The sequence below is a fragment of the Hydra vulgaris genome, chromosome 07 (assembly GCF_038396675.1).
Source record: "Hydra vulgaris chromosome 07, alternate assembly HydraT2T_AEP".
Lineage (NCBI taxonomy): Eukaryota > Metazoa > Cnidaria > Hydrozoa > Anthoathecata > Hydridae > Hydra > Hydra vulgaris.
Window position 1 is genome coordinate 10,972,501 of NC_088926.1, and position 25,258 is coordinate 10,997,758.

General features: G+C 23.9%; 1 protein-coding gene across 1 annotated transcript in view; it reads right to left on the reverse strand.

Moving 5' to 3' along the window:
- The window catches only part of LOC136082288 (uncharacterized), an 88,058-nt gene that overhangs the window by 55,446 nt on the left and 7,354 nt on the right, over positions 1 to 25,258 (reverse strand). Inside the window, exons 2-5 of the mRNA XM_065801015.1 lie at positions 21,791 to 22,063; positions 21,356 to 21,486; positions 21,054 to 21,129; positions 18,321 to 18,419 (exon numbers count right to left, since the gene is read on the reverse strand). Coding sequence (XP_065657087.1) covers positions 18,321 to 18,419; positions 21,054 to 21,129; positions 21,356 to 21,486; positions 21,791 to 22,063 — 579 coding nt within the window. The remainder of the gene's footprint in view (positions 1 to 18,320; positions 18,420 to 21,053; positions 21,130 to 21,355; positions 21,487 to 21,790; positions 22,064 to 25,258) is intronic.

Sequence of the window (25,258 nt, forward strand, 5' to 3'; positions counted from 1 at the left end):
TTGAAATTAATTTGATATCTAGAGTAGCCAAATTTATAAAACAATAATTCTTTTATAAAAATGTTTTAAATGGTTCTTTAAAAATATTGGTTTACCAAAGGTGGTTAGACAGTTTCTAATAAATAATACTTTGAAAAGATTTAATATAAAGTTTAGTTTACTCTAAAATCAAATGATTCAGTTTGACAGCGCTAAAGTATAATAAATAATAAAATTATAAAGTATAAAAATAGCTTTTACACTAGTTTTTTGTATTTTTATTATTTAACATTTTTTATTTTGCTCTTTATGTTTAATTTTTGGCTGTACTAGAATCTTTTGGAAATAAAAGTTTTTCCCAAGATTCTAGGATATGTACAAGATATATGTTTTAAACATCTTCATTTTCAACAAGGCTGCAATTTAATAAAGCAAGATAAGAATTAAGAGACAAATTGAAAGATTGCAAATTATATGAATCAGGAAAACAAGAAGGAAGAAAATTTCAAAGAACTTATGTTCAAGGACAAAAACTAGACAAATAAGAATTTTTGCAGCACTTAGGAACACACACAATAAAAGGATGAGACTTAACTGAATTACAAATAACAATGAGAATGAATTTGCAGTGCCCATTATGATATTTATAGAAAAGAAAAAGACAAGCAACATTACGACAATGCAACAATTGTTGAAGGTTAGCAGCAAGATCCAACTATGTTTACAATGCGTTTTTGCACCATGTCTATAAGAAAAAGGGCATCATTTGAAGATCAGCTCCATTATTCAGTATTCCATAAAAGAACGGATTTGAGATTTATTGAGATAAGGAATAGAATCAAAAGTAAGAACGTAGCAAGCACAATAAAGAGATGCAACCTTGGCAGTTGCTAATTTTGCAATGAATTTAATATACGAATTCCAAGAAAGATCTGAAGTAAGAGTTAATCCTAGAAGACCAAGTGTAGATGACTCGAATGGTAATCAAGTATATTACAGAGCATAAATATAGGAAGATTAATACAATAAAAATTAGCTGAAAAAAAAAAAGTTTTATCTGAGTAAAAGTTCACTAGCCACTGAGAAAACAAGACTCTGATAAGCATTTGTTAAATAGTTTTGAAAATATAGACGACAGCTCTAGAAAACACTTCTGCAAGGCTGTAACAGGTATGTTGTACAGACCACAAGCTGTAGAAGAGTCTGAGCAGAAATTCACTTTAAACACAGAGACTGCAGTGATACAAATGTCAGGCAATCAATCAACCTGTTTGTCGGCAATTTCAGACAGGTTGTAATTAGAGGAACCAAAAGATGAGATTTAAGAAAAATTCTTAGCAAACAATTCAGCTTTGTCTTTAGGTGAGGTAACAAAATCTGAACCTTGAAAGAAAGGAGGAATAAAAGATTTGTTTTTTTATAATGGCACTGTTAAAGATTTTCCAGAGGCTCTGAAGCCTAATTAATACACGATGTAATACAAGATTTTGTGACCTGAGATTTGTTACCAGCAAATCTGCTTGTACCAGTGCCGTAACCAGACATAATCCCATACCAATTGACCGGTATAGGTGCACAAACTAATACACCTAAACTAAAAATTTCAAAAGTTATAAATTACTTTAAAAGTAACATTGGATTTTAAAACTTTTATTTAATATTTGACTTTAAGTCAAACAATAAATAAAGGCAATTAAACACATTTAAAAAATGTCATTTTTATTCATAACGTTTTATAACTATAGTTATAGTGGTGAACTTTATCAATGTTGCTTACTTATATGTTATATGTAAGTAACTAAGTTTATGTGAATTTAAGGAATGATACTTATATTGTTAATAAAATTCATATCATACAAACATAACATAACTTTTCATTAGTGAAAAAATTCTCTTAAACAAAAAATTTTTTTTTACTTCCGGTACAACCCAAATTATCACAGTGTACAGCACTGTGTATGTAATTAATTTTTATTGCTAAATTATCGTTTATTGTTAATGGTAAATGTTCTATTTTTAATGTTACAACTTTTTAATCTTAAATTTTTTTTTTGTTTTAGGTCTCATCTTAAATTAATTCTCTTATTTGGTTTGCATTGACTCATTTTATATAAAGATTTGCATTGACTTCATCATGTTTGACTTGGGCATATAATTAAGAACCAATCACATATTTGTTGCAAAGTCAAATTTGAATTTTTTGACTTGAATCTTATTTATTTTTTTTCTTATTCCCAAAAATACAATCCTTATGAGGTTGTTTTTAATCAACACTAAATTGAATAATTAATGAGAATTGATAATGCGACTTCCAAGTATAATTTTTTATTTATTCACAAGACCTTTCTGATAACAAACATCAATTTATATACTTTCAAATTTTGCTTGTCTCAAAAAGCTTTGTCTTGCTTGTCTCAGAAATCTTGGACTTGCTTGTCTCAGAAAGCTTGGTCTTGCTTGTCTCAGAAATCTTGGTCTCTGAAATTTCTGTCAACTTAAAAGTTCTGAGAATAATGAGAAATTAAGTTCTCGTTATTCTCAGAATAACAAGAAAATGTGAAAAATATTAAAACTGAGATTGCTGGAATATATTAATAACCTTCAAAATTTTTTTTTTTGAATGAGAGAAGAGTCCTCAGCATAAATTGTCTTACATGGATTCATTTTCACATATTTCTCTGATAAAAATGCATGAACATACAAAAAATAAAAAGCACTATTTTTGAAGGTTTTCAATCTTTTTCAGTAATCTCGAATTTAATATTTTTAAAAATCTTAAAAATTATGCTGATGCCATTACTCACATAACATAAAAAATAACAATAAATGTACTGTAATAAACTAAAAGGAAGTATAATTAACTTAATTTACAAAATTTGGAATAACAATTGCAACTTAAATGATTTTTAATTTTGAACAGATTTAAATTATAAAATGGAAAAAATTGTAAAAGAAACTGATTCAAAATGGCAAAACTACTGTCCAGTTTTGAAAAATGTTTATCAAACAAAAAATGCAAAGGACAAATTTATCAAACGATTAGATTACAATACCAAAAAATTTACTCCATTTTATATAAGTTCCATCAATATTGTCATGTTCTTTCTGCCTCTGACAAATCCAAAAAATCTACGACTCATTTTTTAAAGTGAAACTAATATTGACTTACAAAAATGTTGCCAGCATCAGATCTTGGACTTTTCAACCAATTGCAAATCCATTGTTGCAAAAGCTGATTGAAAGTTACAATAAAGCTAAAGTTGAAATTTATGAACATCCATAATCTTGGATCCAGCAATTATTATAAAAATCTTGGTATGATCAAAATGGGCAATAAATATGATGCCAAAACATTGTTGAGGATGCAAAATAATGATTTATTGACATTCGGCATTGATCCTGACCAAGATTGAATTGGTCATACTGTGGATGGGACACATGTTTGCACTAAAAGCGGCTGTCTCTCACAACAACTTAATCATATTTGCTATGAACATAGAATACACCTTTGTGTAAAACAAATAATAACACAATAAAAGAGGATTACAGATATCAATAGAGCAAATAAAAATTCATATTAGGCCACAGCAACAAGGAATCAGATGCAGGGAGTGACATGTCAGCATGCACATTTCAGAGCTCTTGCAACGCACCAAGCAAGTGTAGTTCAACAACAACACGAAGAAGAGTTTAAAGACAAAAATCATGCTTATGCAAATTCTGATAAAAACGAAGATAAGGAAGCACTTGAGTACAATCCTGCGTTGCTAGTGCCTAAACTTTTAAAGATGTGCAAATTATTGTAAAAAAGTTGAAGTATAATCTTAAATCAGTAATGAATAAGTTTAATTGCTTAAAGAAAAAACCTTTTGGAATCAAACTCAAATTTCTGGTCTTCGTTATCAGAACTTGTGCATTGAAAATTTTGAAGTCTTTTAGTTACATTTTTTTTTTGCTTTTATGTTAATTTATCTTCCCAAGGCTGAGAGGGCCACCACTAAAAGATTGGATTATGATTGGATTCAAATTAGAAAAGTTATGCTAATTAATAAATGCGTTAAAATAAATCAACACACTTTTAATGTGAGCAAAGTTTTCAATTTCAAGAAACCATCATAGTAAGAGGCAGAAGAGAATAATAGCTGCAACCTTGAATGACTTTAGCCTTATTTCAAGATACAACCTAATTTGATAAATTTAGAAAATTTATGATTACGTCATTATGAATAATAAAAAATCATAAAACACACATTTTTCTGAAAATTTTAAGTTACTTTTACAGTTTCTTATTTTTTTAAAAATCTCATTTTTTCTTAATTTTGTACAAGATCTTGTCTCAAAACTATTGTCTCGTATAGACTCAAAACTCATATAGAGACAAAAAACAGAGATTCTAAAAGTATTATCTAATTATTATCACAAAATGATGTTGTTTAAGGCTAAGACCATTGTTGTTCTAATTTCTATTTATCAGACTTTATCACAGCAATAACATCAGACTTACAAAAAGTTATATTTTTAATTACCCAATTACAATTACAATTTTCTCTGCTATATTAATTGTTACTTTATATTATTTATCAAATTTATTATTTATTAGAATTTTCTCCCTACTTATTTTTATAGTTAAAGTTAAAGTTTAATGAGTAAAAAAATAGTCAAACTTGCTATTAAAAAAAGGTCAAACTTGCTATCAAAAAAAGGTCAACATTGCTATTGCAAAAAATTTAGAAAGATTGCACCATCATTGAAAATGATTTAACAAAAACGAAATTTTGTATCAATTGGTTAGTTTAATTTGCTTGAACAATATTTAAAATGATAGTAGCTTTTAGCTAATTTTTCTTTAATTTGTTTTTCTTTTATTATCTTTAAAATACAAAATTAGTCACCATTTAAATACAAATATAATATAACTTTTTGAATTTCTCTTATGAAATTATCAATAAAACTGTAAAATAAGCTAAGATGCAAAACAATTAAACAATAAGAAATCTGATACAAACCATTTCCATAATTTCCATTAAAAATATCTGAAAGTTACTTTTGTTCAATTTTTCTTTTTTTTTCAAGCCTGATGTAATTATTCTTAATTAATTCCATATTTTTTTATATGCACTTATCTTTAATTTTATTTTTTCTATTTTTTTATCGTAATTAACAAACTTTATTCTGGTTTCATTCTTAAAAGTTTCTTTTCAATGAGTTTTTAAATTAAACTTTTTGTTTTATAATAGTTAAAAAATATCAGATTTTAAAACAAATGTCAACTTTTCAAGTTTTAATAATAACTTCAAATAAAGTTAAAACCTATACCAAGTTTTAAAGTTTTATTAATAACTTTAAACTATGTTAAAACATATATCAAGATTTACAGTTTTGATAACTTCGAATTATGTAATAACAAATACCAAGTTTTCAGATTTGATAATTGCAAATTATGTTAAAATATATACCTAGTTTTTTAGTTTTGATAACTTTACATTATGTTGAAACATATATCAAGACTTAAAGTTTGGATAACTTCAAATTATGTTAAAGCATATATCAAGATTTAAAGTTTTAATAATAACTTCAAAGTATGTTAAAACATATAATAAGTTTAGAAGTTTTAATAATAACTTCAAATTACGTTAAAACATATATCAAGATTAAAGTTTTAAGAATAACTTTAAATTATGTTAAAACATATACCAAGTTTTAAAGTCAAAATAACTACATCAAATTATTTTAAAATATATACCAAGTTTTCAGTTTTGATAGTTTCAAATTATATTAATACATGTCCCAAGTTTTAATGTTTTGATAACTTTACATTATGTTGAAACATATATCAAGACTTAAAGTTTTGATAACTTCAAATTATGTTAAAACATACATCTGGATTTAAAGTTTTAAAAATAACTTCAAATTATGTTAAAACATAAACCAAGTTTAAAAGTATTAATAATAACTTCAAACTATATAAAAATATAAATCAAAATTTAAATTTTTGATAATAACTTCAAACTATGTTAAAACATATATCAAGTTTTAAAGTTTTGAAAATAACTTAAAACTATGTTAAAACATGTATCAAGATTTACAGTTTTGATAACTTCAAATTATATTAAAACATATACCAAGTTTTCAGTTTTGATTAAATCAAACTATGTTAAAACATACCAAGATTTAAAGATTTAATTATAGCTTCAAATTATGTTGAAACATATATCAAGATTTAAAGTTTTAATAATAACTTCAAATTATGTTAAAACATATATCAAGATTTAAAGTTTTAATAATAACTTCAAAACATGTTAAAGCATGTATCAAGATTTGAAGTTTTATTAATAACTTCAAACTATGTTTAAACATATACCAAGTTTTAATGTTTTAATAATAACTTTAAATTATGTTAAAACATATATCAATATTTAAAGTTTTAAAAACAACTTCAAATTATTTTGAAACATATACCAAGTTTTCAGTTTTGATAATTTCAAATTATATTAAAACGTATGCCAAGTTTTACAGTTTTGATAACTTCAAGTTATGTTAAAACATATATCAAAATTTAAAGTTTTGATAACTTCAAATTATGTTAAAACATATATCAAGATTTAAAGTTTTAATAATAACTTCAAAGTATGTTAAAATATATAATAAGTTTAAAAGTTTTAAAATTAACTTCAAATTACGTTAAAACATATATCAAGATTAAAGTTTTAAGAATAACTTTAAATTATGTTAAAACATATACCAAATTTTAAAGTCGAAATAACTACATCGAATTATTTTAAAACATATACCAAGTTTTCAGTTTTGATAGTTTCAAATTATGTTAATACATGTCCCAAGTTTTAATGTTTTGATAACTTCAAATTATGTTAAAACGTATTCCAAGTTTTAAAGTTTTAATAATAAATTCAAATTATGTTAAAACATATTGCAAGATTTAAATTTTTAATCATACTTTCATATTATGTTTAAACATACACCAAGTTTTAAAGTTTTAATAATAACTTCAAATTATGTTAAAAGAAATATCAAGATTTAAAGTTTTAATAATAGTTTCAAAATATGTTAAAACTTATATCAAAATTAAAAGTTTTGATAACTTTAAATTATGTTAAAACATATATCAAGATTTAAAGCTTTAATAAGAACTTTAAGTTATGTTAAAACATATAGCAAGTTCTAAAACTTTAATAATATGTTTAAATTACGTTTAATTATATACCATGTTTTAAAATTTTAATAATAACTTCAATTTATGTTAAAACATGTATCAGGTTTCAATGTTTTAATAATAACTTCAAAGTATGTTAAAAAATATAGCAAGATTTAATGTTATAATAATACTTCAAACTATGTTAAAACATATACCAAGTTTTAAAGTTTTAATACTTGCGTCAACTTATGCTAAAGCATTTTAAAGATTTAAAGTTTTAATAATAACTTTAAAATATGTTAAAACATATATCAAGTTCTAAAATTTTAATAATATCAAATTATGTTAAATTATATACCAAGTTTTAAAGTTTTAGTAATAACTTCAAAGTATGTTAAAACATATAGCAAGAGTTAAGGTTATAATAATACTTCAAATTATGTTAAAATATACACCAAGTTTTAAAGTTATATTATTACTTCAAATTATGTTAAAACTTATATCAACTTTTATTGTTTTAATAATAGCTTCAAATTATGTTAAAACATATATCAAAATTTTATGTTTTGATAACTTCAAATTATGTTAAAACATTTATCAAGGATTAAAGTTTTAATAATAACTTCAAAGTATGTTTAAATATATTGTAATATCTGATGTTATAATAATGCTTCAAATTATGTTAAAACATATACCAAGTTTTAAAGTTATAATAATAACTTCAAATTATGTTAAAACAGAAATAAAGACTTAAAGTTTTAATAATAACTTCAAATTATGTCAAAGCATATCGCAAGATTTAAAGTTTTAATAATAACTTCTAATTATATTAAAACATATATCAACTTTGAAAGTTCTAATAATAACTTCAAATTATGTTAAAACATATATCAAGATTTCAAGTTTTAATAATAACTTCAAATAATGTTATAACATATACCAAGTTTTAAAGTTATAATAATAACTTCAAATTATGTTAAAACATAAAACTAGATTTAAAGTTTTAATAATAACTTCAAACTATGTTAAAACATAAAGCAAGCTTTACAGTTTTAATAATAATTTTAAATTATGTTAAAACATATATCAAGACTTAAAGTTATAATAACAACTTCAAATTATGTTAAAATGTATACCAAGTTTTAAAGTTTTAATAATAACTTCAAATTATGTTAAAACATAAATAAAGATTTAAAGTTTTAATAATAACTTCAAATTATGTCAAAGCATATCGCAAGATTTAAAGTTTTAATAATAACTTCTAATTATATTAAAACATATCTCAACTTTGAAAGTTCTAATAATAACTTCAAATTATGTTAAAACTTATATCAAGATTTCAAGTTTTAATAATAACTTCAAATAATGTTATAACATATACCAAGTTTTAAAGATATAATAATAACTTCAATTATGTTAAAACATAAAACTAGATTTAAAGTTTTAATAATAACTTCAAATTATGTTAAAACATAAAGCAAGTTTTACAGTTTTAATAACAATTTTAAATTATGCTAAAACATATATTAAGATTTAAAGTTATAATAATAACTTCAAATTATGTTATAATGTATACCAAGTTTTAAAGTTCTAATAATAACTTCAAATAATGTTAAAACATAAAAGCTTGGTTTAAATTTTTAATAATAACTTCAAATTATGTTAAAACATAAAGCAAGTTTTAAAGTTTTAATAATAACTTTAAATTATGTTAAAACATATACCAAGTTTTAACGTTTTAATAATAATTTCAAATTATGTTAAAACAGATATCAAGATTTGAAGTTTTATTAATAACTTCAAATTATGTTAAAACATATATTAAGATTTAAAGTTTTAATAGTAACTTCAAATTATGTTTAAACATATATTAAGATATAAAGTTTTAATAGTAACTTCAAATTATATTAAAACATAAAGCTAGATTTAAATTTTTAAAAATAACTCCAAATTATGTTAAAACATAAAGCAAGTTTTAAAGTTTTAATAATAACTTCAAATTATGTTAAAACATATATCAAGATTTAAAGTTTTAATAAAAACTTCAAATAATGTTATAACATATACCAAGTTTTAAAGTTATAATAATAACTTCAAATTATGTTAAAACGTAAAGCAAGATTTCAAGTTTTAATAATAACTTCATTTTTTGTTAAAACACATATCAAGATTTTAAGTTATAATAATAACTTCAAATTATGTTAAAATGTATACAAAGTTTTAAAGTTCTAATAATAACTTCAAATTATGTTAAAACTTAAAGCTAGGTTTAATTTTTTAATAATAACTTCAAATTATGTTAAAACATAAAGCAAGTTTTAAAGTTTTAATAATAACATTAAATTATGTTAAAACATATAGCAAGTTTTAACGTTTTAATAATAACTTCAAATTATGTTAAAACAGATATCAAGATTTAAAGTTTTATTAATCACTTCAAATTTTGTTAAAACATATATTAAGATTTAAAGTTGTAATAGTTACTTCAAATTATGTTAAAACATATATCAAGATTTACGGTTTTAATAACTTCAAATTATGTTAAAACATATACAAAGTTCTAAAGTTTTAATAATAGCTTCTAATTATGTTAAAACATATACCAACTTTGAAAGTTTTAATAATAACTCCAAATTATGTAAAAACATATATCAAGGATCAAAGTTTTAATAATAACTTCAAATAATATTATAACAGACACCAAGTTTTAAAGTTATAATAATATCTTTAAATTATGTTAAAACATAAAGCTAGATTTAAAGTTTTAATAAAAAAATTTAAATTATGTTAAAACATTTATCAAGATTTACAGTTCTAATAACTTTAAATTATGTTAAAACATTCACGAAGTATTAAGGTTTTAATAATAACTTCAAATTATGTTAGACCATTTAACACGTTTTAAAGTTTTAATAATAACTCAAATTAGGTTAAAACATATATCAAGATTAAATGTTTTAATAATAACTTTAAATTATGTTAAAACATATGCACCTTTTTCATCTTTTGCATTCAATGTGACAAGCGGTATTTTTTTTTCTGAATACGTAAGAAACATAATTATTACTATTTTTTTTTTTAAATTTTTATTCATAATTCTTTTTTCTTGTTGTTTTGTTTGCAAGTTTTTATAAACTTCTCTATTTTCCTTTTTTTTTCCAATTTAATTTTCAGTCTATATATATATATGTATATGTATGTATATATATATATATATATATATATATATATATATATATATATATATAATATATATATATATATATATATATATACATACATATATTTGTTTTCTTTATAAAATTCATATAACATAATAAATATAATGTAATAAATATATAGTTTTTTTCTTTCAGATTTTTTTTTTTTTTCTTTAATTGTAAATTTTATTTTACTTTTACTGTTATTATTATCCTATTATTATTTTCATATTTTACATTATTATTATTTATTCATTATTAATTTCATAAAATCGACACAACGTCGTAACAATATTCATGATTAAGCAAGGTAAACTTAGCTGTTCGGAACTATCCGATATTATACGTGATCAAAACGAAACTATTCAAAGACTTATAAATAGAATTTAATTATTAGAATCGAAAAAAGAAACCGAAAATAGTTCAGCTACATTTTGGTCAAATCTTTATCACAAAAATAAATCTGCAGAAAAGCAATTGTTGTCAACTCAATTACCAAAACTATATTATCTGAACAGGAAGAAAAAAAAAAAGCTTGAAAAGAACATTATCGTTTTTGGAATTCCAGAATCAAAAAAAATAAATGAACTTGTAAAAAACAACGACGACAAAAAAATAATTGACGAGATATTTGAGGAAATTGGTAAAGGCAATGAAAAACCTATTAAAATAATAAGATTAAAAAACAAAAAAGACTCAAAAACTCCTCCGCCCATTATTGCAGTACTTCCTGAAAACAGCGAACGTAATAAAGTTTTACTTGCCGCTAGGGAATTACGCAAAAAGATAAAATATTTAAACGTCTTCATTAATCCAGATATGACACTCGCCGAAAGGCAAATCGATTCTCAACTTAGAAAAGAAAGAAATAAGAAAAACCAAATACTCCTTGAAAACTCACCCTTTCGATGGTGCATTAGGCGCAATGAAGTCATCAAACTTAATTTTAGTAAACAAAGAATATAAAAAAACTATAAAAAACTGGATTAATTTTCAAACCATTAAAAAAGTTACTGAAATTAAATACGTCAAAGCTATATACACAAACATCGACTACTTCTTAAATAAACGCCATGAGCTCAAACAAATTGTAAACAATCTGAAACCCGAAACTATTTTTTTAACAGAAACTCTACCTAAAATTATAAAAATTGAAGTTAATGATCTCGAGTTTGCTATTGAAAATTACTTACTACATAAAAATCACAAGAATAGTTCTTGCCAAAGAGGTTTAGCAATATTTATACATAACAAACTAAAGTCATCCCTAATAAACCTAGATATATTTCCATCTGAATCGCTCAGTTGTGAAATTGCAACAAAAACTTCTAAGTTATTGTTAAGTTTATATTACAGATCACCAAATAGTAACAATGAAAACACTAACTGCATAAATCAACACATTGCCAAACTTTCAAACAAATATCCAAACATTCTTATTATAGGAGATTTTAACTACCCAGATATCATCTGGCAAAATCCAAAACAGCCTATTACAAATTCCTCTAAATCAATTAAATTTACTGAAAATATTCGCGATTCTTTTTTAACCCAACATATTTCAAAAGAAACACACATCAGACAAAATCAAAGCCCTTCTACTATTGACCTCTTATTTACTTCTGATGAAAACATGATTTCCTTTTTAACTCATCTAGCACCCATTGGCAAAAGCCATCATCAACTACTCTACTTTACTGTATTGATTGAATCTATTATAAATATACCACAATACCATACAAAGCATTTATACACAAAAGGGAACTATGACAAAATTAATGAAGACCTTACAAATATTAAACTCTGTCCAACATCCAACTCAGACCAATTATGGAGTATCTTTTTCAATAAACTTAAAACTACTATCAACAATAATATCCCAAAATCTAACTTTAATAATATAAAACGCTCAAAATGGATTGACTTTCAAATAATCAATGAACTTAAATTTAAACGAGAGAAATATCGTCAATATATATTGAACAGAAATGAAGAAACATATAATGAGTACCGCATTTCACGAAACAAAGCAAAAGCAGCGTGCAGAAAAACAATTATTGAATTTGAAAAAAAACTGGCGAGAGACATAGACCAATATCCAAAAGCATTTTACTCGTAAGTCAAATCAAAAAGAAAAAACAAAGAAACATTCCCTGACATCCAATACAATAATATTGTTGCAACTACTGATCTAGATAAAGCTCATCTATTCAATATTTTTTTTGCTGATACTTTTTCAAACAAAAAAATAACAGCAACACCACCATTTAACCTAAAATATAAAATGTAAATCCACTAACAAACAATATTGATCTAAGTCCGGAAAATATCGAAACATACCTCAAAAGTCTAAACTCATCTAAACCACCAGGCCCTGATTCATTACAGCCAATAATATTTAAGAAAACTTGCTTTCAAATGTCTAAACATCTATCTACTATTTTTAACAAAGTAGTTGAGAGTGGATCAATACCCCAAATATGGAAAGACGCAACAATTACACCCATATTCAAAAAAAGAGACAGATCAAAAGCACTTAATTATAGATCTATCAGTATAACTTGTACTTTAATAAAAATCTTTGAAAAAATTATAAAAAATCATATTATGACACAACTGATTAAAAATAACTTATTCAGTCCACACCAATATGGATTTCGTCCAGATCATTCCTGCTTAACTAACCTTTTAACTGTAATTAATTATTGGACGTCATCACTTGATAATAATATTCCCATCGACAACATTTATCTTGATTTTGAAAAAGCTTTTGAAAAAGTTCCACATAAAATTCTTATTTCTAAACTTAAAGCTTATGGTATAAATGGATCAATACTATATTGGATTAAAAACTTTTTGAAAAACCGTAGACAAAGAGTTGTTGTTAATGGAAATTATTCAAACTGAGTACCCGTTAAAAGTGGAGTTCCCCAAGGCTCCGTCCTTTCAGCTTTACTTTTTATGATATATGTCAACGATATCCCCAAAGTAATCAAATCAAAAGCTGCTCTTTTTGCTGACGATACCAAAATCTTTCGGTTCTATTGAAAATACTCAATCTGCGCAAGAATTACAAAATAATATCGACGCTCTTGTTACATGGTCTCAAAAATGGGGAATGAAATTTAACATAAATTAATAAATGTTTAAATGTTCTGTGATGCACTTATGAAACAACAACAAATCCCATACTTATAATATGCATGATCCAGAAAAAAATATAAGAGTAAACATTAAAACCACAAATTGCGAACGAGATTTAGGTGTTCACATAGATTCGAACTTATTATTTCCAAACACACAACTATTCAAGTCAACAAAGCCACAAAAATAATAGGAATGATAAAAAGAACATTTACATTATATCCAGACTTATTATCCTTCAAAAAACTATTTTCAGCACTAGTCCGCCCTCACCTAGAATACTGTGGATCAATCTGTAACCCTGGACTTCTCAAAGACAAACGGCAATTAGAAAATGTGTTAAGAAGAGCTTCGAAATGAATCAATGGATAACAGAATCTACCGCATGAACAAAGATTGTTGGCATTAAATATGACAACTGTAAAATACAGGCTACTTCATGTAGACCTAATCAACGTCTACAAATGGTGCAAAAACAACAATAGTGACAGAAGTCTTTTTGAAATAGATAGTAAATTAATTACTAGTGGTCATATATATAAACTAAAAAAACAATCTACCCGATTAAATTTACGTATGAATATTTTTTCTCTAAGAATAATAAATAAATAGAACTCTCTTCCTAATCACATTATATCAGCGTTATCTCTAAAAACGTTTAAACTGCTTCTAGACAATCATCTAAAAAATGAATGGCTCCTCTACAACTAATTCACATTTTTTTTTCTATTAGTTATACAAACTCTGTAATTGTCAAGTATTATATAATTAAGTTGACAGGCAGTTTATGCCTACACAATTTATTGTAAAACATTGATTAAAAAAAAAATGTATATATAAAACAAGTTTTAAAGTTTTGATAATAACTTCAAATTATGCTAAAACATAAACCAAGTTTTCAAGTTTTAATAACAACATTTAATCATGTCATAACATATACCAAGATTTACAGTTTTGATAACTTCAAATTATGTTAAAACATATATGGAGTTTTCATTTTTAATAATTTTTAAATTATGTTAAAACATATACCAAGTTTTAGAGTTTTAATAACTTCAAATTATGTTAAAACATATATCAAGAATTAAAGTCTCAATAATAACTTCAAATTATGTTAAAACGTATATCAAGATTTAAAGTTTTAAAAATAACTTCAAATATTGATAAAACATATATCAAGATTTAAAGTTTTAATAATAACTTCAAATTATGTTAAATTAGATACCAAGTTTTAAAGTTCTGACAATAACTTCAAATTATGTTAAAACATAAAGCTAGATTTAAATTTTTAATAATAACTTCAAACTATGTTAAAACATATATAAAGATTCAAAGTTTTAATAATAACTTCAAATTATGTTAAAACATATATCAAGATTTATGGTTTTAATAACTTGAAATAATGTTGAAACATATACAAAGTTCTGAAGTTTTAATAATAACTTCAAATTATGTTAAATCATAAACCAAGTTTTAAAGTTTTAATAATAACTTCAAATTATGTTAAATCAAGATTTACAGTTTTGATATATTCAAATTATGTTAAAACATATACCAAGTTTTAAAGTTTTGATAACAACTTCAAATTATGTTAAAACATATATCAAGTATTTAATTTTTGAAATTACTTTAAACTATGTTAAAACATATATCAAGATTAAAAGTTTTAATAATAACTTCAAATTATGTTGAAACATATATCAAGATTTAAAGTTTTAATAACTCCAAATTATGTTATAACATATATCAAGATTTACAGTTTTAATAACTTCAAATTATGTTAAAACATATACAAAGTTCTTAAGTTTTAATAATTATTTAAATTATGTGAAAACACAAAGCAAGTTTTAAAGTTTTAATAATAACTTCAAATTATGTTAAAACATATATGAAGATTTGCAGTTTTAATAATACCTTCAAATTATGTTAAAACATAAATCGGGTTTTAAAGTTTTAATAATAACTTCAACTTATGTTAAAACATAAACAAAGTTCTCAAGTTTTATTAATAACTACAAATTATATTAAAACATATATCAAGATTTAAAGTTTTAATAATAACTTCAAACTATGTTAAAACATTTACCAAGTTTTCAGTTTTGATATTAACAAATTAAGTTAAAACATATACCAAGTTTTACAGTTTTGATAACATAAAAATATGTTAAAACGTATATCAAGATTTTAAGTTTTAATAATAACTTTAAATTATGCTAAAACATATGTCAAGTTTTAAAGTTTTAATGATAACTTCAAATTATGTTAAAACATATATCAAGTTTTAAAGTTTCAATAACTTCAAACTTTGTTAAAACATCTACGAAGGTCTCATTTTTGATAACTTCAAATTATGTTAAAACATATACCAAGTTTTCAGTTTTGATAATTTCTAATTATGTTAAAACATATACAAAGTTTTACAGTTTTGATAAATTCAAATTATGTTAAAACATATATCAAGATTTAAAGTTTTAATAATAACTTCAAACTATGTTAAAACATTTACCAAGTTTTCAGTTTTGATATTAACAAATTAAGTTAAAACATATACCAAGTTTTACAGTTTTGATAACTTAAAAATATGTTAAAACGTATATATCAAGATTTTAAGTTTTAATAATAACTTTAAATTATGCTAAAACATATGTCAAGTTTTAAAGTTTTAATGATAACTTCAAATTATGTTAAAACATATATCAAGTTTTAAAGTTTCAATAACTTCAAACTTTGTTAAAACATCTACGAAGGTTTCATTTTTGATAACTTCAAATTATGTTAAAACATATACCAAGTTTTCAGTTTTGATAATTTCTAATTATGTTAAAACATATACAAAGTTTTACAGTTTTGATAAATTCAAATTATGTTAAAACATATATCAAGATTTAAAGTTTTAATAATAACTTCAAATTATGTTAAAACATATACCAGCTTTAAAGTTTTATTAATATCTTCAAATTGTGTTAAAACATAAATCAAGATTTAAAGTTTTAATAACATCTTCAAATTATGTTGAAACATATAATAAGTTATAAAGTTTTAATAATAACTTCAAGTTATGTTAAAACATATATCAAGTTTTCAGTTTCGATTATTTCAAATTATATTAAAACATATACCAAGTTTTACAGTTTTGATATATTCAACTTATGTAAAAAATATATATCAAGATTTAAAGTTTTAATAATAACTTCAAAATATGTTAAAAACAAAAGGAAGTGTTAAAGTTTTAATAATAACTTCTAATTATGTTATAACATAATGGCAGTTTTAAAGTTTAATAATAATTTCAACTTATGTTAAAACATATACCATGTTTTAAAGTTTAATTAATAACTTCAAATTATGTTAAAACATATATCAAGTTTTATAGTTATACTTTTACTTGAAAACTGTATTGCGGCAATTTTCTGATTTTTGTAACATTATTTTCTGAATAATTTTTATTCATGTAATTTAATATTTATTTTATAAAGTTTTTTTATCTTTTATTTATTAATTAGTATTAAAAAAAGAGTGGTCGAAGTGGTTAGCTCGCTTTGCTTTTGAAGTGCAACGTGAGGGTACATTATTTTTTTTTATTTTTCCTAAATCTTTTTTATATTTGTAAAATATAAAATAAAACATTTTTAAAGTTCTATTGATGTTATATACATAACAAGTATAAAGATATTATATTCTATAACAGACAAAAGGGACAGAGTTTTTAAAAAAGTTTAAAATTTCATTAAATATTAAAACAATAGTACAAATATTTTGTGCATTTGTCAAAATAAGGATACTTAAGTTACTAATGTGCTAAGGTTTGTGCTTAATCAACGAGGTGAGGGCTTTAACCAAGTGTGGATGGTCTGAAAAAATGAAATAAAGTTCTCCTTTTTTTAAAAAACGTTTCCAATTTTACAATTATAAGTTATAAGTATTGAACATTAATCATTTACTCAAAACGCAGATTTTAAAGATTTTAGATTTCTACCACTTACTAAAAATTATTGAAATAAATAAACTCTATAAAGAATAAGTAAAGAAAGGGTCAGTGTAGAATAGACTTACCATGACAAAGATTATATAGATCATAAAAAAATTATTTGTTCCACATATTTCTAAGTCTAATTCCAAATATTTTTAAAACTTTCTATACGAATTGTAATTAATCAACACATTTCAAGCGGGTATCTTAAATATTATTTAGAATACCCGTTTTGGATACTAATATCCACACTGCTGATAAACACTGGTTAACACAACAATTACCAAAGCGTTTAAACTATTTTAAAGTTAATTATGTCATAAATTATTATTTTATTCATAACTTCAAAAGGCAGACAATTAGTATAGTTTTTCTACCCTTAAAAAATATTGCTAAAAATATTGAAGTAAGGAATAAATATAGAAATGGTCAGTGTAGAGTAAACTTACCAAGACCCATATTTTACCACGACCCGTATTTTGTAGTTCCCCACAGATAGTTTAATTATAATGGTATAATAATTTAATACTATTTATTTGTTAAACAGAATTAAAAATGAAATATTGTATTAAATACTATTTTACTGAAAAATATTTATACCAGTAAGAAAGTACTTGATTTTAATATTTAACAAATATATTTTAATCAATTTTTTGAAAAAATAATTTTGTTTTAGCAATCTTAAAACTAATATGCACAATATTTTATTTGGGAAGAATTCCCAAACATGTCAAAAAACATAAATAATAAAATCAATAACAATTATATAAATTTACGAAGACATCTTTATAAAGCATAATACACAACTTTTGAGAAATAAAAGTAAATTAAAAATAGTTTACAAAAGATATTTAATTAAATACAGCAAAAACACCTGTGCAATTATTAAATCCGTCTCCAGTAAAACCACTATTACAAACACAACTTCTATTTAAACAGGTAGCATTAGGATGGCAAAAACTTGAGCAAGTTGCTTAAAGAAATATATACAACATAATACAATATGTATATATATATATATATATACATATATATATATATATATATATATATATATATATATATATATATATACACACATATATATATATATATATATATATATATATATATATATATATATATATATATATATATATATATATATATATATATATATATATCTACTTATAATATAATATCAACTTTATGTTGTTTTTTTAATAAAAAATATATATACATATATATATATATATATATATATATATATATATATATATATATATATATATATATATATACATATATATATATATATATATATATATATATATATATATATATATATATATATATATATATATAAATATATATAAAATTTTATTATTTGATAGACTGCCTGCCCAAACCAAACCTTCAGTTAATGAAGCAGAACTCCTCACATGTTCTACTAATTTGTCAGTCATTGCTGCAACACTTCTCGCATGTTCTATCTATTTCTCACTCTATTTAGTAGCACTCCATGCATGTTTTTGTACCTTTTGTCAAAGGATGTAGCAAGACTCTTTGTATGATTTACCTATTTGTCAGTCGACCTATGTAAAGCTTAAAAAAATAAATATAAAAACATTCTTTATGTTTTTAAAAACATTCTAGTCTATTATTTGGTCTTTTAGGCTTTTTTAAAAAATGATTAAAACTAATTAGTTTCCTCAATTGAATTTAATGACATAAACTGTACTTAGTTTTATCTTTTTAAACACAAAGAGAAATTTTTACTTTTCTTAATTGGTTTTGTTTTTTAAAATGGGCGTTTACAAAAAAAACAAAAAACATTAGGAATGTTTTTTTTTTTACTGTTTACATACATCGACTAACAAATAAGTAGAACATGCGAGGAGTGTTGCTACATTAATTAACAAATAGGTAGAACTCGGGGTGCCTTGTACTTGTTTGGTACCCCTTGGGTGTCCACTGGCAAAATAGGTAGAATATGCAAGAAGTGCTGCTACATCAACTGAGGGTTTGGTAAGGGCAGGAAGTCTATCAAATAATAAAAAAAATACTTTTTGTATTATGTATATATATATATATATATATATATATATATATATATATATATATATATATATATATATATATATATATATATATATATATATATATATATATCATACTGAAATAGCCTGCTGCTGGGGGCTTAAGTACATACAACAACTGACAAATATCCTAACTCACAGCAAGTCAGGCTATTTGTAGAAACCCTCAGTCGATGCTGCTACATCAACTGAGGGTTTGGCATGGGGCAGCAATCTTTTCATTCATTATTCTTTGTTTTTTTCTTAATTTTCTAAAAAAGTCCTATTGATTAAGATAAAAAAAAAAAGTGAGCAAATGCTTATATTAATATGCTATAGTATATATAGTCAGGTTACTTAAATTATTTTTAGATTTCTAAAAAATCAAAAAATTTTTACAAAAAAAATATTTTCTTAATCAAGGACTTTTTAATAATGTTGTTTTCTCACAGTAAACACACTGAAAAATTAAAATGTTTTTTATCTTTACTAAATAAAAACTCTGATTTTTACAAATATTTACATAAATTTATACTGTGTACTGAGTTCCATTGACATCAGATATATGTATGTATATATATACAGTGTTTCACAGGAAGATGTGTGATCGCACGTCATAATATGACCAGGCAAAACACTTTTAAATAAAGTAACAATTTACTAATAATGATTTTTTTAAAGTATAATCGACAGTTGTATATCGTTTTTTTGATTTATATTATAAAAATGATTTAAGTATGCACTTTTTATAATAAACGTTATTAAAAAAGAAAAAATTATTTTGTTTTTATAAATGATGACTTTTTACAACAATGCAAGTCTCTTTAATGAATTTTAATATAAAAAGTTAATACATTTCAATAGATAAAGAAAATTTTGTTGAAAAAAAAAAAACTTTTTTGAAAGCCTGTTAACAATTAGATAAGTTTGATCTTTAATGCTTTTATATTATTGAATTGCTTTTTAATTAAGTAACAAAACACAAATGAATTTTTATATTAGGTATTAATCATAGACTGTTGTTTTCTTTTATTTTTATAATTATGTTTTTTTTAAGATAAATGTTAATCTTTTGAAACAAATTAAAAAAAAAAAAAAAGTACAAATGTTAAAACAAAAAATAAAACGATTTTTTAATGCGTAATTATTTACTTATTTACATTTACATGGAAACTGATATTTTTAAATTAGTAAAAAAAACACTATAATTTAAATCAAGTGTGCCTGTTTTTTAAACAAACATTAAAAGTATATTGTTCTTTGTTTATTAATGTTTTTTAATGTCCTAAACATTAATAAAGAAAAAAAATTATTCCAAATGTAAATAAAAACATGATTCAAGTAAACTAAGCATTTTAGTTTGTTGAGTTTGGTTATTTTGGGTTTTATATATATATATATATATATATATATATATATATATATATATATATATATATATATATATATATATATATATATATATATATATATATATATATATATATATATAAATATATAATTTAAACCCAAAAATATTATTTATTTATATAAATATACAAGGTTCTTACTGACAGCTGTCAATGAAATATCGTCAATTGCATAATTTGCTTGAACACCATTTGAGATTGCAAGAAATTCAATTTTCTAATATCAAAGTAACGCAATATAAAAAGAACAAATTATATTTGTAATTATTTTCATTAACAATATTAGTTTATGTAATTAATTTTTACTAATCATAAATACCTAAACTTATAGTATATATAACTGTTGAAACAAATGTTGAACTTATATAACAAAAATGTTGGATTTTTTTTACCATTTACAATTTACAAAAAAACCAGTTGAAAAAATTAATATATAAATATACCTGAAATGAACTTGTCATGTTAAAGGTGTATAGAGTATATGGGCTAGCATAAGATGTTTGAAATTGATTGTATAAAACAATAGGATTTGAAACATTTATAACAGCACTACTAGTGTCTTTAAAAAGGACATCTATTTGAAATTTAAAAAAAAGTATTTTTAAAACAGGATAAGTAAATTTTGTTAGAAAATTTGAGTAATGAAGCTTTAAATAATAAATATTTTAATAAATTTATATAAATATGATAAATTTTAATAAATTTATATAAAATATTTTTTACAAATTAACAATCAACAAAAATGCCACAATGACAAAAAAATAGATATAGCTCATATAGTTCACAATTTTATAGTTTAAACTAATAGTAACGAATTAAAATCCAAAATACTAATAGTAATTAGTTAAAATCTAAAGCACTAAAAAATAATGACTTACTAAATTTAACACAGTTAGCACCATATGCATGGAGTTTAAATGAAAGAACAATAGTGGTGCTTGGTAGTGTAGTATCTTGGGTATAGACAAGCGAACCACTTTGAGCATTCGTTGAATCAAAATAAATATACCATATACTACCATCAGCACCTTGAGATGGACCAGTTCCATCTTCTGGTGTTGCATATTGGTTAACTTTCCAAACATTACTTTGAGTACTCAATTGTGGGCAAAGTCTTCCTTGCTCAAAGTTGCAAGTATAAAAAATGATATCTGTAGTCAAAAAAATATATATAAAATACAATAAAATAAAAAATAATAATAATAAAAAAACATAAAATAACTAATTTAAAAAAGGATATACATAAATAATGTACATAAACAATGTACACTTACATAAGAGTCCTTTTCACTAAATAATTCAAATACTTAAATGTTATATATAAAATATTATAACTTATTTAACTTGAGTTATTTATTTATTTATTTTTTCCTATACATACTCATGCTTCAACACAAAGAAACAAAAACTGAAAAAAATATGGCAAGAATAGCAGAAGAAAAATGAACTAAGAATAGCAGAAATATTGTAATATTGTAATATGTAAGTTTAAATATATAAAATGTTATTGTTGTAATATAAAATATTCTAAAATTGATGTAATGTATCAAGAGGGCTTGTACAGATGTCACATCATTAAAAAATTAAGATATAACCAAAGTGGCGCAGTCTGTTTTTAATGTAGGTGTAGCGCAAAACCTGATATCTCAAATCCGGCCTTGTATGGAATACTGTTGCCATATCCGGGGCAGATCTTCTAATGATGCCCTTTCCCTTTTAGACAAGGTGCAAAAACGCATTGTAAACATAGTTGGACCTGCTCTTGCAACCAACCTCCAACCATTATCACATCATCGTAATGTTGCTTCTCTTTCTCTTTTCTACAAATACTATAATGGGCTCTGCTCTGAAGAGCTAGCGTCTCTTGTGCCATCTACTAAAATTCATTCTCGCGTTACTCGTCATTCAATTAAGTGTCATCCTTTTTCTGTGACTGTTCCTAAGTGCTCCAAAAACGCTTATTCGTCTAGTTTTTTTCCTCGAACATCAGTTCTTTGGAATTCGCTTCCTTCATCTTGCTTTCCTGATTCATATAATTTGCAATCTTTTAAGACGTCCGTCAATCGTTATCTTGCTCTACAATCTTCATCTTTTCTCTTTCAGTTACTTCAAACTTTAATTAGTGGCTGCTTGCAGCCTTGTTGGAAGCGAAGATGTTTAAAAAAAAAAAAACATATAAGTATTGTACTATACTATATATACTTTATGTATTTTTTTATAGGCTAGTATAAGTATAGCTCTTTTCAGCCAACACAATTAATTTGGGTATTCATTACAATCAAAAGAGCTACAAAACTATGTAACATTTATATACAACAATAACATAACATTAACCCTCCTCTTAAAAGTTTTCAGGTGTATTTACAAGTTAGGTTTTCTGGCGCTTTAGAAATTCGTGAAGATCTACGAGAAAGAATGTCTATTTGATTTTTAGATTGTTTTCTAGTTCCTTTTCATAGGTTAAAGTTGTTTCATTACTACCATTAAGAATTTGAGTATAGTTACCTATGGCTGCTATTTCTAAATTATTGTTTGATGTTTGTATTATAGATCTTGTTCTGATGGGAGCCAGCTGTTTAGTAGACAAAGTAGTTTCATGATCACTAGGATATCTCACATAAGTATAATGAGGATTTGGTTCAATGAGTTGCACCTCGTTTATTGAATTTTGCATCGCATTTCTTTTTTTAAGGACAGGTCCTGGGTTGACAAGCCATGAAGAAATTGAGGACCCAGATAATGATCTTTGTTGAAAATTGAAAAGACGTTTGTGTGGACTACAATTAGTAGAAGTACATAATAGAGATCTTGAAGCATGAAATGCATTAGGTAAAACTCTTTTCCATTATGATATAGGCAGATTTCGAGATTTCAGAGTGAGTAAAATTTATTTCTAAATAATTCCATTGTATCTTTCAACTTGCCAATTTCCCGTCAGGTTGTAAGGGGTTGTTCTGTTAATTGCAATTCCTATTGATAAGAACCAGTGCTTTAACTCAGAAGATATTAATGAGGATTCCCAATGCAAATGAAAATAGCTAGGTATACCAAATATGAAAAAAAAATCAGCTAAACAGTTTATTATTGTCTGAGTTGTCATATCTTTTACAGGATAAGCAAAAGGAAAACAAGAGTATTTGTCTGCAACCGTTAGCATATATTGTTCAGAGGTTGAAGAAGGTAATGGTTGAAGAACGTATATTGACCTTTGAAGTCAATAGATATACACTCGAATGGCTGAGTTGCTTTAATTAGGTGCACATCATTCGGGTGATAGTACTTGGATTTTATTTCTTTACACATTCTGAAATCTCTGCATACTTGCTTTACATCTTATACCGAATAAGGGAGGTTACTTGATCAAATAAATTGATGGAGGCGAGTAATACCAGGATGGCAAAGTGCAGCATGCAAATCATATAATGATTCTGAACTTATTGCTGCACATCTAACATAAATAAATGTATCTGGATCACTATTACATTGGCCAGGACAATAATGAATATCATAAGTATATGGAGACAAGGATATTCTCTAAAGCATTATTTTATCATTCTTTATTTTAACGGGTTATGCGGAAGTTATCGGACAAATCCTAATTTCATTATTTGAGTATAATAACTAGTTTTTGTGGTTTTATGCGTAGGCATAAACGTTCTATAAAATATAAACTTTATTATTTGAAACACAATTATTTAAAATGAGGTTAAATGCAGCTGAACGAGAATCTTTTCGAAAGCGACTAAAAATGTTTTTTGTAAATTAACCTAATATATAAAAAAAAAAATTGTAAATCATTTTGAAAAGGAAGGATTTGCTTAAAGTACAATATATGATAACCTAAAAAGACTTGAAACTGTTCAATCGTTTTCTGATAGAAAGCACCCTGGTTGTCCGACATCCTGGACTAGAGAAAAGAAAGCCGAATTAACGAGACTTGTCAACAATCGAAAAGGGGTCAGTCAGAGAAAAATAGGTATTAAATTTGGTGTAAATCAATCGACAATTGGTCGTCAGTTTAAAAAAATAAATATTAAATATAGAAAACGTGAAAAGACTCCAAAATACGCTATAGAACAACAAACAAAGGCAAAGAAAAGAAGCAGGAAACTAGTTAACCAACTCTATAACACAAAATCGCTTCAAGTCATCGATGACGAAAAATACTTTTGTTTTGCAGGGGACAACATGCCCGGAAATTCTGGATACTACACAAACAACAAAAAGACATGCTCAGAAAGTGTTCGTTTTATAGGAAAAGAGAAGTTTCCAAAAAAATTAATAATGTGGATAGCCATATCTGACCGTGGTATGTCCGAGCCATTGTTTTGCACTTCCAAGGCTGT